We start from the raw sequence: 14519 nt of genomic DNA, 5'->3' as shown, positions 1-14519 counted from the left end.
GCAATTAAGTTTCAATCTTAGAAGCTTCCAGCCAAAAGAAAGTTGATGAAAACACACATCTTTGTATATAGCTCAGGCCTTTCACCAACAAGAAAACTCCTATGGACATCAGAGAGAACGCATACAGAAAGTACCCATTTGAATGTGAATGTTTTGGTGTTCAGAGTAAGCAACACAAGGTCCAAACCAAATATGTGATGTGCAAAGATATATTTGATTAGATGAACTATTTTTGAAGCCATTTTTGCTTGTCTTGTGTTAACCAGAACAGGCTCTGGAAAAACATATGGAAGCAGTAAATGGTTGATGGGGCACAGAGAGACTCTTTTTAAGTGTTCCATTCTGTACATGTAGATTATTTACAAAATGAGGCTGTAACAATTGAACAGAAAATTTAATGATTGGGCATGTTTCACAGAAGGAAGTGATGACTACTTCAACTGTTTAGCTTGTTCGCACCTTAAAATTTATAGCACCTTGACAAAAACGATATCATGTCCACACTTTTTGCAAGATATTTCACTTATCTACTGTGCTATATTCAAATATAAATCAAATACTATGATCTTTTTCTTTAACCTTTTAGACTTGCGAAGGAACCTTCATTTAATTTTTTAGACATAGCACAGATAATTATTTTTGAAACCAGAACCTAGATCTCTGCTAGCAGGTTTCTGAGCACGCCTGACAGATCTGTGCTGCTGGCGGTTAGGGGAAAAATTTTCCTTAACAAATAGCAGGATGATCGTCATACTTGAAATGATCAAAACATCTCAATATTTATTTGTCCACCTAAGTGTCTTCCCCTTCTACAGCACTGGGATTTGCTGGAAAATACACGTACAGTCTCTTCGAGATTAGCTGTGCTACCTTTTTGGAACCAGCCGGCCAGGCAGACTGTTTGTCTTCACAATGAACAAACAGATTGTCACTCTTTTCTCCCTGACCCAGCCTTCCCAACTACTTTGCAGATTTTAATTTTTGAGAGAACTAAAGAACGCGACTGATTAATCAAATCATTAATTCACTGCTGCTTCACCAGCAATGCTGCAGTTTCTAGAAAGGTATCAACAGAAACAAGTTACGGATAAATTTTAAAAGGATGCAAGGAGAAAGCGAAACATTACTATGTGTATGTAGCTCTTCTGATTGAAAAGGCATGTTATTTAACTATTTGTCATGTTGCAAAAAAAGAAAAGAAAAAGAAAAAAAAGGGATACATTTTTTAGTATATTCTACTAGTTTTGCAATAGATCAAGGAGGACGTTTTTCCTCTCTCATGTAATGCTCTTTGAACTCCACTACGCCAGCCCAGATGCTTGCATTTACGTTTTTTCTTGTCAAGCATATGGAATTATTAAGAAGAATGAAAACATTTACTTTTTGTGCTTCCTTTTGATTTAATATTGTGCTTTATTTCCTTATGCCTGCTGTCATTATTTGTTCTTGTCCTTATCATTTGAACTCATAAAGACATTAATAACAAATTTATTCAGACAAAAGCAGTATAGAAAAGCTTGAAAATAGACATTTACCAATAAGTATATGAAACGTTGTTTCAATAAGTGTAGAGTTTACCAGAACTCCACCAAGCTTCATAAGATCGCTGTAGTAAATGTCATTTGGCCATTTCACTCGCAGATCAATCTCCTAAAGAAACAAAACCATACACATTTAGAAACGCTTTACTCCCTGAGACTGATAAGATACACAGCTTATTCATCACCTCATATTCTATATTTTCTGTACCTCTTTGCCACACTGAATGTGATCCTGTCCACTGCTCTTCCTAATGAGAACCTATTTAAGTGCTCCACAAATGTTACTGAAAAAGTCATAGTAACATGGTTACATGGTTTACTAAGGAGGCTGGCAGCTGTCAGAGAAAAGTGTCTATTAAAAAAAAATAATATGGCAGATAATAAAGGCTTAGAGTGACCAAAAGGGGGACAAAAGATACTAGAGATTTTCAGTCTCAAAATCGTGAGGTTTTATAGAATTCATTTCCTTCATTCACAAGTGCCTGTTAAAGATTTAAAAGATCTATTCAAGAAAGATGCAAACTGTGGCAGCCACTGGGGCTCACTGCTGATAAACAATCAGGGTAAGCCCACAACAGCAGCAACACTCTATTTGAGGATCCTTGCAGAAACCAGACATGGAGACAATGACATCTTGAATTTCAGAAAGGAAATTTGGCAGACAGGAGAAATTCCAGTTCACAACTATGTAAATACTTCAGTAATGTCCTAAATATATTCACGCTTTCGGCAGCTACGCTCAAGCAACACCACGGAGCTGGAAACACAAACTGCTGTGTGACACCGTCCCAGTGCAATAGAGAAGTTTTTGTTGAAACCACAGAACTGAACTGAACTTTGCACCGGCTACTTAAACACAAAAAGAAAGCAAATGTGCTTCCTGTAGTTTGAAAAACTGCATATGACTGTATCCCCAGAGGCAAATTATGGAAGGTGCTCCAGGACTATGAGAGTCGCATTCCCTCCTATTGTAGATTATGAAATCCCTTTACAGGATGTGTGAAAACTGCACCTGGGTCCATGTCTACTTTCCTGACAGATTTAAAGGCCAGAGAGGAGTCCATTACACATACATTGACAGGAAATACTACCTGATTTTGCTATCAAAGCATTCTAAGAGAGAGTATCACCAATTCATATTCACTATGGAAAACAACTTGACTCTTCACACTGGGAAAGGATTTATAGAAGACTCTTGAGACTTCATTCAAAGTATGAGATAGTTACATAGTATTATCAGTGTTAAGAGATATTCCGAAGAGCTATTCAGTAGATCTTATTTAAGGAAAACAAACACCTGTAAGACACCAGACACTAACTCTGCAACTGAAGTCACAGCACGTATGGAGAACAACCATGCCAACTGGCTATTCTCATGATGTAAACCACACAGCAGAGACTCTGCCACAAAACGGAGTGACAAGGTACTGCACAACTATCCATTTGTCAAAGAAACGATGGGCATCACAAAACACGCTGGGAATGGAGCACCTTCTTGTCTTCACTTACTAGAGAGAGACGCCTGCTGTTCTCAGAATGGGAAAGCAAAGCGCCCTCTTGATACAAGGCCCGTTTACATTTCCAGCACTAACATCCAACAGTAAAACTTCCAATTGAGCTGTGAGATTGTCTCTGTGAGGACCCAGAACAAAGGCCTCAGCCCCTGCCAGCTAGCATAGTCAACATTCTTGACAATCCTAAAAAATATGACTGGCTGATAAACTGAGACACAGGTATTTTAGACTTCTGAATGGAAATCCTCAGATGGACTTTGAGCATAGTGCATGACATTAAAATGTGTTAAAGTATTATTAGGATTCTGACATACATAGAGGTATGGAAATCTGGAGGAGAGAATGAAACCTCATCTATAGGTTAGCACATTGTTTGCAGCTACTGCAGTTTGTACGGCACAGATGTCCGTCTGACATAAAGAAAAGCCCTCTGTTACCTAAGTCTAAAGGGGAAATTTAAGCATTGAGTTTCTGATAAATCTTTGAATTTCCTTGCTTTAACGTATTTGAATCCAGACCCTTAACATTGGTTTTACCTGCTGTCTAAGGTGGATGCACTGTCAAAGAGATTCAGTAGCTTTGTCTTGGTCATAGCAAGCTATATGTTGTACATGTACTGTGTACAGTACATGTATTACTGATACATTCTATTTTTATATTAGTATTTAGTAATTCCATCACCTTTTTCCTCATAAATGGAATAAAATAAAAAATGCCACAGTACACCAGGGTAGGCATACAGAAGCAAAAACACCCCTATTCATAAATTAACTCCTTCCCCAGTCAGACTCATATTTTATAAAACTAACTCTTGTGCCTTCTATTTTAAATGGTTAAATTATTCACTCTAGCCAAATATTTTATATTGCAAATTTTAGCCTGAAGCATTTTGTTTTTATAGTCAAGTTATGAAGCACTGAAGTTAGAAGGTTTTAATAGAAAGGCTGACAGACCTTAAACTACAGCAAAGCTACTGGGTGCCACTATAATAAAGTTCATGTGTAAATGTGTATAAGTCATTGATTTTCTGTAATATAGGAAACATATGCTTTAGTTAACTACTTCTGTAAAATACCAAAGTTTTATAGTTAGCAAATATTAGGAAATGGTAACATTAAAAAGAAGATATATGAGGTGATGAAGAAGACTGGTTCTTCATTTTAATACTGATGACAGGACACTTGATTCCCTCTTGAGAGCAATACTCCTAAGTTCTTGCTTTAGAAATCAGTTTGCAACCTTAAACAAGGGTTGGAAAAATCCTTTAAAAGGGATAAAGTGGTCACTGAAACAGCACCAACAAAAAAAGCAGAAAAGGATTTGTCAGTTTTATTCATTTTTCCTCCTCCCTCTTCCCCAGCTCCTTCGAAATCAAAACAAATTAACTCAATTGTTAGACAAACAAAATTGACATTTTCTTTACTGCTGAAAACTAAGTCTCCAGTTTCATAAGATTATGAGTGAAATGAATGCGGTACACTTAATCAGCTCAATAAAAGACATTATTCATCATATGTATACTAGATTTCTTAAAACACATAAATAACCAAGCATGTATGAAGGGTAAGTTACCGCTATATTAATGCTGAAGAACTGTATTACACATTCAGTCATTCTATGCATAGGAGACATAGTTAAAATCTGAATTTAATGAAAATGGAAACAGGAATTTTGAGATACCTCATATCCTGGTATTGATCTAACTGACTCTACCACTGCCAAGGACACCAGGTGTTGAACAAAAGGAATTCTCTGGCCCAGGTTGGAATGTAGAGGAATGGTGATATGTAAAGTGGCGAGCGCACAGCCCACAGGACTGAGCCACACATTTCCACCACGACCTGGGGGGGGGAAAAAAAGGTTAATTTCAATTCAAGAAAAAAATTTATAGAAAAGATCACTTTGTTAATGTAGACAACTGCAAAAGAGAGATTCAATAGTATCCATCCAAGAATCTACTGTTAAGTCCTATAATGGAGTTTCCAAACTAATTTTGAAAGAAAAATGGTTAAAGTGCAAAGCTTTTGCTTTAAAAAAACAGCAGGTTGTTTCATGTGCATGCTGCTACTTGGTTTCCTAGAATGTCCTAAATGACTTGCTTAAATTTTTCTGGTAACGTACACATTTCAAAAAGTCTTGCTTTGTTTAAGTGAAGAAGTATTTGTGAAGATGCTCTGTGTGCACCTAGAAATCCATCCACATTGTGAGTCAACTTGACACAAGCTAGATCTGTACCAAAAGCTAGGTAACCATCTTCACGTCGATCTGTACTCAAAAGAGCTTGTTAGGTTGGGCACTGTGTTCTTCTAATAAAACAAATATGGCTTTTAAATCAGTGATAGCTCCTTCCTGGGAAAGAGACAGAACTTGCTCACGTTTATCTGCCAAAGGTTGTGAAAGCCCACATGACAGTTCAAGCAGGTCTTGCAGACTCAAGAAACCTCCACCTCAGAGCAAGTCAAGACCCAGTCATGTTCCAGTTAAGTCAAAAGGAGTTCTGATTTGGAAGTCTGACTTGTATTACACTAAATGTAGTGATGGCAGTTTCCATGACTGGAGAGACTTTTTGGCAGAGAGTAGAAGACCACTAAATCATTTCTGCAAAAGCCACCAAACATCCTGAAAATGTTTACTTTGGTCTCTATGAACTTACGTTTTGAGTTGGAATCCACAGTTCAAGCGAGAGGAGAAGAGGACATGATTATTCTATAGATTATATTATAAAAAATACTCACAGTGTATCTTTAAGGCAGCTAAGTGATATTAAAATGACCTATTTCATATGTTTAATACACATTTATTAGCATGAGAAGGAACTTTACTCACCTTTCCCTTGAGTTTGTCGAACAGCAATTGCTATTAAACCCATCTCCTCAGGCAACTCGAACATTAACCTGCCAATTAGGAAAAAAAAAAACCCCATGCTTATCAGCTGGAACACTAAGCTACATTCATGAAAATCTAGGCTTAAATATCAGGTAATATTTTACGTTAACATTGCACTACCATTTATTCATTTTCAGTTAACATTTATTCTTGACCAAAAAGCATTAGAATATTAAAAAAAGATTAACTGAAAAATGACCATGTAAAACATTACTATATCTATTACACTGGAAAAAGTTATAGCCATAGTTCATTTAAGGTACTTTCTGATAACATACGTTTTGTATTTCTTCACGTTTTCTTGAAGTGCGTATTTTTAGTGTGTCGCTATCTTCAGTAAGTGACAACTAGCAATTCTAGACATTTGTTTCTACTTACAGCAAATTTTTGTTCATACTACAGAATATAAGAGCAGCAGTTTCTGATTATTTAGAAAACCAATATGGTGGCAATAAAGCAGTTTAAAAGATACACAATCCCCTGAGAACTAATTATGATTTAACTACAGTAAATAAATCTACACCTTCTGAGAACTCTAGAGAACACTGGCTTATTTTAGGCTTGTGTTCTGCTTTTAAAATAGTTTCACTTAAAAGAATACTAACTTTCCTCTGGGGATAAGTAGAAAGTGCACTTTAACACCACCAAATGAGTCAACGCTAGACTTAAAAAAAGAAGAAAAAACCCTACTGTGAGAACTTCATTCAAACCACTTTAAAACAGATCTGAACTGTACTATGATCCTCCTCCATTTCACATTTTCAGGAAGAGTTATTTAACAGATAAAACAGATATTCAAGATGTGGCCAGCAAGGTAAACCCAGAAAGCAATTTATAGCCTACAAACTAACTTCTAATATGGGCACAAATATCACACTGTTCGTTCATATAAAAGCGATCTTGTCTTGGAGATAAGTGCAGTCCACATCAGCAAAAAGTACCATTCAAAACTACTTCCTCTGAATTTAAGATACGTATGAAAGGTATTCCAAATTTTGCAATCAAGTGGGTATCCACGGGCAGCAGGGACCAGCTGCAAGTAGAAGTGTCCCCCCACCGCCCACAGACAGACCTCTTTAGGCTGGTGACAAGTTAAGGAAATATCCATCCCTCCTGCTTCGCAGGTTCAAAAGCAGGGCTTCAGAAACTCTTGGGGCTGTATTGGTAGCAAAAAGCATGAAGGATCCCCAGGGCTTCAGAATAGCTTTCAAATGGCTGACTTGCTTTCAGAATGACCAAAATGAGAGGTTATCGGAGGGCCAAAGCAAAGTCTGGACTACAAATGCCTTTGCTAATTAGAAATACTTGAACCCAAACTGACAGAAGCCGTAACAGGCTCCACGATGGTTTCCCACATTACTGCTGAATCAGAGAGATGTTGTTAAAGAGCAATAGCCACAAGATCTCTTTGCCAGTCCCCTTCCAGTTCACGTGAAATACAGCTCGATAATTCCTTCCTTTGGACCCTATGGATTACATATTGAGACCAGGCTCACCCATCTACCAGCAAACTTCAACATTAAAAGGTTGCCTCTTCTTACACGGGGACTTAGGCAAAAAGCCTCCGTAGCTTTTTATGCCCATGAGGCTTCAGCCCTGTCTTCTGGGAACAGCATGATTTCAGTTACAACACCAAGTTCATGGTTTTGCAACATGAAAATCTAATTTAAATTTGGAAGCATATTTAGGAAGAGATTACAGGCTTTGTCAAAATACATCGATTTCTGTTACTTCTCCATTTACATATTTGTTTTTAAGTAGAAAAAAAAAAAAGTCATGTGTTGCCATGATGGGAGGAAAATAATCAGGGAAAGAAGTTAATTACGAATCCAAAAAACAGACTTCTAGAACAAAGAGATATGATTAACAGAATGTATGAATGTAGCTATTAGAGGCTTGGCAGCAGGTAACAACATATTAAATGCAGAGACCGAGCCTGTACTTTTAAGGGCCATGAAGAAATTCTTTAACAGACACAACATGGGGAAGTTGTTAATACTCAGACTGATACAGCAAGAGACAGATAGATTTATTTTTACTACTTCCTGAGATTGTGCTGGAATTACCATGAAGCCTACGATAATAAAAAACTCTACACAACCGCCCCCCCAAACTTCAGAGCTTTGTAAATTTTTTGTGCTTGTTAGTTTTTTTCTGGGAGAAACAACTTGTATTTTCCTTACCAGAAAGAGTAACTGTACGTGCACTTTTTTACATATTGACTTCCCTTCTTTTCTTTCAACTTAATCAGTTGCAGATTTAACAATTTCATTTTCTGTAGGGCGACTTAATCACAGTGCTAACCACATTTTCCCCCCAAGATTTTTGCCTTCAAGAAATTCTCTGTTCTTCTTTGTGCTCTTTAACTACCTTCCTCTACATATTAAGGCAAAAGACAACACTGAGATACAAGAGTAGGGAAACCCGAAACATCTGAAGACAAATTTACCCATCAGGAAGAATATCAGATGGCATATATATGACCATAGAAGATGATACTAGAATTTAATGTAAATTTCTCTTTTCTGTCTTGAACATTTTTGTGGTATTTTCCAAAACGTGAGCAAGGCACTTTTAGTATTCAAGAATATTAAACCAGCTGAAATATTAAGAGAGAGACTCCAGCATAATTTTTTATACAAATGCCCTCCTCCCACCCTGTAGTGCATACCATGAATGCTGTCAAAAGTAATAAACAATAATTGTTTTATAGAAATTTCAAGTCTAAGGAGGACTCTGTCTTCATGGCTAGTCAACACAATGACTTTTCTTCCTACATGGACGTAAAATGGGAATTGAAACCACAAAAACTATGTTTGAATAATGTTAACGGCCTGACAACTATAAATTTCATTGATGTTGTGGGTTTAAGGTTGAAACTCTCATTAATGCATCCTGCTGTGTTACAGTATTGCAGAGGTATTACAACAGGCAGCATTACATTCCAGATGTTAAAATACCTGGGCACAAGAGGGTAAGTTATGAACAGATTTCTACCTTCACTTCAAGTTTCTTTTCTGAAAATCTCACTCTTAAATAGCTTGTTTATACAATATTATAAAAGCAAATTAAAAAAACTGTTTCCATTTTTAGTCAAATTGAAAGGAACATGCCTTCTGACGAGTCTCCTGTATTATTTTGGACAAAAAGGTGCCCTGAACACTTGTTTTACTACTTCACATCCTCTGTTTCTGTCCATTATGTCCAATTTGAAAACGAGCAGTGTGCCTACCAATATTTTTCCTAAACTCTCCTCCATTGCTTTCCATCTCCTTTTCATAGTCCTCAACTGCGTGACGCTGCGTCTGATTCCAAGCTCTGTGTGCGGAATGGCCTGCCAAGGGGTGTGCTGGCCAAGGAGAACAGGTAACTCTTGAGTCCACGATGCAGACTCCTTGGTGGCAACATTGATTTGGGTCTCTCTCTCCTACCTGGTAGCCTGTTTCTATGAGAACATGAATACCTGAAGGAGCTCAAAGATATGGAGGTCTTCTGTACAACAGGCAGTAGACTGACTGAGAGCTGGTGGGTCACAGAGAAGCCACCAAGAATGACATTATGGTGGGAGTTTGTTACAGACCATCTAATCAGAATGAGGAAGTGGAAAAAGTCTTTTTGAGCAACTTGAGGACATCTGCAGATCACAGATCCCGACTGTGATTCCCATCTCCCAATATCTGCTAAAAGGGATACCAAGTGGGAGGCAGGCAATTCAGCTGACTTGTGGGGGATGCTAGGGACAAGCTCTTAACAGAAATTATCAGATGATCAACTGGAGTGATAGACTCACTCTGCTACAATCAAGGGAGAGCTGACTGGGGAGGTGGCAATCTGTAGTGTTTTTGCCGTAGCAAACATGAATCAATGCTGTTCATGATCCTGACAGGAATGAGGAATGCAAGTAACAGAGTACAATCCCAGGATTTCATGAGACCAGGATCTGGTTTATTCAGGGACCTGATAAATGTGATCTTATGAGAGTCACCTCTGAAGGGCAAGGGAACTCAACAGACCTGGTCTTTAAAGACAACTTCCCACTGACAAAATAACAGCCCGTCACAATACTGAGGAAAAGAAGCAGATGGACAAGGAGTCTGGTTTGGCTAACAAGGGAATTACTGACTGTAAAAAAAGTGTACAAAAGAGATGGAAGGAAGGAGAAATGCTAAAAAGGAGAAATGCAGAAACATTGTCCGGACAAGCAAGGATGATGTTAGGAAAGCTGAAGCTCAACTGTATTAGAGATTGTGAAGAAACATAGGCACAGGAACTTCTGCTGCTACATTTTAAGAATAAACAAGGAAAATGTGGGCTAGCAGCTGACTGAGGCAAAAGCACAGTGGAAACACAGAAAGCTGAGTTACTCAATACATTCTTTGCCCCAGTCTTCACCAACAAGGTCTCCCAGGCCTTTATACATACAGACGGGGTTCAAGGAGAATAGTAAATACCAACAGTAGAAAAGGATTGATCTCATAAATCTCTTGAGAAATCTTGACTCATACAAGTTCCATGAGAGCAGATGAGATGCATCTGACAGCGCTGAGAGAGCTGGCTGATAGCACATCAAGGCTGCTTTCTGTCATCATGGCCACGGAGATTGGGGAAGTCCCAGATGAATGGAGAAGGGCAAATGTTGCAACTGTCTTCAAGATGGTCTTTCACAGCACCCTTGTATCCAATTTTGACTACTGTGGTCTAGATGGATGCACTACCAGATGAGCAAAAAGTATTTGGATTCTGGGATTGAAAAGTAATGGTCTGTACTCTACCTGTCGGCTGGCTACAATTGCAATTCCTCAAGGGTTTATTCTGAGACCTACCCTATTTAATATCTTAATATCTTTACCAACGACCTGTAGGAGGAAATGGCATGCACATTAACCAAGCTTGGAAATAACACTGAACTATGAGGATAACTAAGCTTTGGAATAGGATGCCCAGAAAGGCTGTGGAGTATTTCTGTCCTTGGAGGTTTTCAATATCTAACAGCAAAAAACCCTGAGCAAGCTACTCTGAATTCATTGTTGACCCTGCTTAAAAGGAGGAGATTGGACTACAGGCCTTCAGGATCCCTTCCAATCTGAATGATTCTTTGACTCCAGGAAATGTACAGAAACTTGGTATCTCTGGTGTTTCTAGCTGTCCTTTAAATTTGGTTGAAATCACTCAGAAAGTAGCCACTAGCTACCAATTAGTAATTACTAAATTAGCAATTTAGCCCAAAGGCTATTCACTGGAATCCCCAATCCCAAGTAGGGTCTGAGATTAAAGTAATTTTCACACTCTCTTACTAGCCAAAATATTTAATTTTTTCCATCTTCCACTTTCCATGCAGTATTTTATACACGACCAGGTGCAACACGCAGGATCCCAAAAGATTGACTGCCACAGTTAAGACAGGTAGAAGAACACGTAAACTGTTAATCCTACCAAGGCTTACTTAAATGACAGGAATCTTACTGCTCTGTACTGTTATAACTTTGCCTATATGCAGCAGGCAAAATATGTGCCAGAATACACTATTACATGAATGCACTCTTCTGTTCTATTGCAAAAATTCATAGCTTCTTTCACTTTATAGTGGGTTTCCCTATAGCAATGTTAGTATAGAAAGGACCATTTACTGTCAAATTCTCTTTGAACTCCTTAAATACATTAAAGTCCTACATCAGTGAGAAAAAGTGTTAAGGGATTACAATGTCCCAGACTTGCGGAAAACTAAAAAAGTACTGGAACCTTGGACTGCTAGTTTCTTGTATCTTACCTCAATAAATACTACAAAAAGAAGATTGTCCTATACTAGTCATGACATTTTCAGCAAGGAATAATCCATTGATACTATGAATGACATAGGTTAGCAACTTATATATACTTTGGCTCATTAGTTAGTCTTTGAGGGCAGTGCACTACTAACAATATAGTTTCAACAAAATTGCAATATATAAGAAGACTCTCAGTAGGGCAAAGTTATGCGAGTTATTTTTCAGCTGGATCAGTGCTCTAATCTGGCTCACCATAAATGAACACTGCTGTTGGCAAAAGGGAAGCAACAGTAAAAGAGGCCAGTAGACAGAAGGGAAGACCAAATCACCTCTTTCTTACCGCCCATGTACTTATGCTTGATTTAAATTACCGCATTATGGCCTCAAAATAGTGCATGCTTTGCTTGTGGAATTGCTTTGAGAATCAGGCCTGCTGAACAGGCAGGGTAAAACTCTACCATTAAATGGTCATTTTTTCTGCTCACTGCATTTTTCAGCTGGTAATTTTCTTGTCTCTGTATTTTTATACCAGATATTTTATAATTAGTCCTTTGTATATGTTTATAGGCCTTTCCTCTTAAAAAAAAAAGAAAAAGAGAATTTTAAAACACAGTACCATACAGCTAAAGGTGTCAGGAAACATACCCAAATAAGAAAGGACTCCAAAAAATTGGTTTGCCAACAAAATGCCAGTAAAATTTGAAACCTGGGTTCAGACACACTGGTAATGTTCCAAAACTGAAAACTTAAAGAACTTCTTTATTCAGTAAATCAGCTTCTCTGTGAATATCATCAGGACCACAAAGCTACAGTAAAGGAGGGAGTTTCCAAGGGGGATGTGAGGAGAGTTTAGGAGTTTAAGTTGTTTCAATTCTTAATTTGAAAAGCAAAAACCTGTACTGTTTTGAACAATTTATTTCATTTTTTTTCTTATAATAAGTAATCTTCTCAATTCATGACGTTCCTTTATTTGAGAAAGCTACCTGAAGTGTACTGATAAGTTAATACAGGACAAATGGAAATGAAACAGATTTCATTAAAAAAATGAACTCTAGTGCCAAGATTTAAGAAACAGAATAGTTGCTGGAATGCAGTGAAACATATTTATCATAACATGTTAAGAACAGAATCTTCAGAGTGGAATAAAAAGTTATAAACATATTGACCAAAAACAGATCTAAAGCCTCTTGTCCAAAGTAAAGCACAGCACAGATGCTATAAAAGAATTTAAAACATACAGACCAATGCAGCCTGTAGTGATGTCACTTTTAACAGTAATTTCATCACACTTCATTAGATAAGAGTGTACAAGTTTGGTCACTGTCTGAGAGGGAAACCTTAAAGTACCCTCATACAGTACGGCAAGAAACAACAGCATTTCAGTAAGGTGGCAAATGTATTTTAAATCAGCATTGGATTTGCCAACTTATAGTGTGAGGCATCACAAGCATTAGGATCTCAAAAGTAATCCATTGTGATTCTGAACTCAGACAATATTACTTGAAGTCGCCTCTCAGATAAAATAGCAAACCGAGAACTTTTTGCATACACAGCGATTTTAACTTGATATTCTGGCCAATTTCTAGTCTGGGTAATTACATTTCCTTATGAAAATTTCTCTGCAATTTACTAAGACAGCACTTCATTTCCTGTCTTAAATCATACAGGGTGTTAAATAGTTGCCACGTTCCACCAGAGAAGTGATGAAGTTATTCCCAAGTAGCCACTCAAACAGTTAGGGTTAATGTAGAACAAAAGACACTGGACATATCGTGTAAATTAAAGTGAGCATGAAAAAGAATTCTATGTGAGCAGAAACTAGCTGCCCTTCCCAGATCCTTCAGAGAGGTTTCCACTGCAAACTGGGAAAAATTAAAGCATTTTAACAAAGACATTCATTTCTTGCTAAATAACTGTAGAAGACCTAAAAAATTAGCTGTAACACTTACTGTCCTTCAATTCATAATTTTTCTTTATACTTTCACTACTGAAAGTTTCATCAAAACCAGTCATACTTAAAATCACAAAAGTAATTTATAGTTAAAAGAATACTCTAAAAGCCTTTGACTTTTCCTCTACAGTCGGCTTTCTTTTCTTTCATTTTATGCCTGCAACATACATTGTGCTCCAAATTTAGGCCCTGGTGGTTTATCATAATGGTAATGTGGTTGTGGCTATAAACCTAAGGATGTAGTAAGTTTCTAGTCTTCCTAATCCAATGCTAACTGAAAAATAATTTTATTTTTTCTCCTCTTTCTAAAGGTAAACTTAATAGTTTTCCTACACTAAAACAAGAGGTAGCATATTTTTACATTGTTTGACACTTCTTGTGGTCTATAGATTTTACCTTTGGGGGACCTTTCAGTTAGCTTAACACTCTTTCTGAAAAATATTTTTAACACGAAAAACAATTAACTAAAATTTCATATAAATTTCTTTGTTACCACTGTTTTCCTTGTCTGAAAGCATCTCAGTTTGAATTTTAAAATTTCCACGTGTCTCTCTCGCCATGTAATTTAAAAATAAACACAGAACTTCTAAGTTCTAAACGCTTGTTCATTTTCTTATTTCTATGCTATGGGATACACTGTGCAACGTATGTTACAAGCATTGTCATGAAGATCGGAATTTGACACATTACTTGGCATTAAATCAAACCTTCATAATTTTGCCCAGGTGTTACAACTATTAAGAAAACAACTATAGCTTCATAAACTGGCAGGTAAAGCACAATTATTTTACTGGCATGTATGTTTTTCCATTAAGCACTGTGAAATACGAAATCTTTGAAAAAAAATACTACTAACATGTTT

General features: G+C 37.2%; 1 protein-coding gene across 5 annotated transcripts in view; it reads right to left on the bottom strand.

Moving 5' to 3' along the window:
- HLCS (holocarboxylase synthetase) overlaps positions 1 to 14519 on the bottom strand; it is a 126539-nt gene that overhangs the window by 7518 nt on the left and 104502 nt on the right. For all 5 annotated transcript variants that reach the window (XM_063345677.1, XM_063345686.1, XM_063345696.1 and 2 more), the window contains 3 exons: positions 5882 to 5949; positions 4736 to 4896; positions 1536 to 1650 (listed from right to left, as the gene is read on the bottom strand). In XM_063345677.1, coding sequence (XP_063201747.1) covers positions 1536 to 1650; positions 4736 to 4896; positions 5882 to 5949 — 344 coding nt within the window. The remainder of the gene's footprint in view (positions 1 to 1535; positions 1651 to 4735; positions 4897 to 5881; positions 5950 to 14519) is intronic.

This window comes from Chroicocephalus ridibundus, chromosome 1, assembly GCF_963924245.1.
Source record: "Chroicocephalus ridibundus chromosome 1, bChrRid1.1, whole genome shotgun sequence".
In the NCBI taxonomy this organism is placed as follows: Eukaryota; Metazoa; Chordata; class Aves; order Charadriiformes; family Laridae; genus Chroicocephalus; species Chroicocephalus ridibundus.
This window is presented reverse-complemented; position numbering and strand designations above follow the sequence as displayed.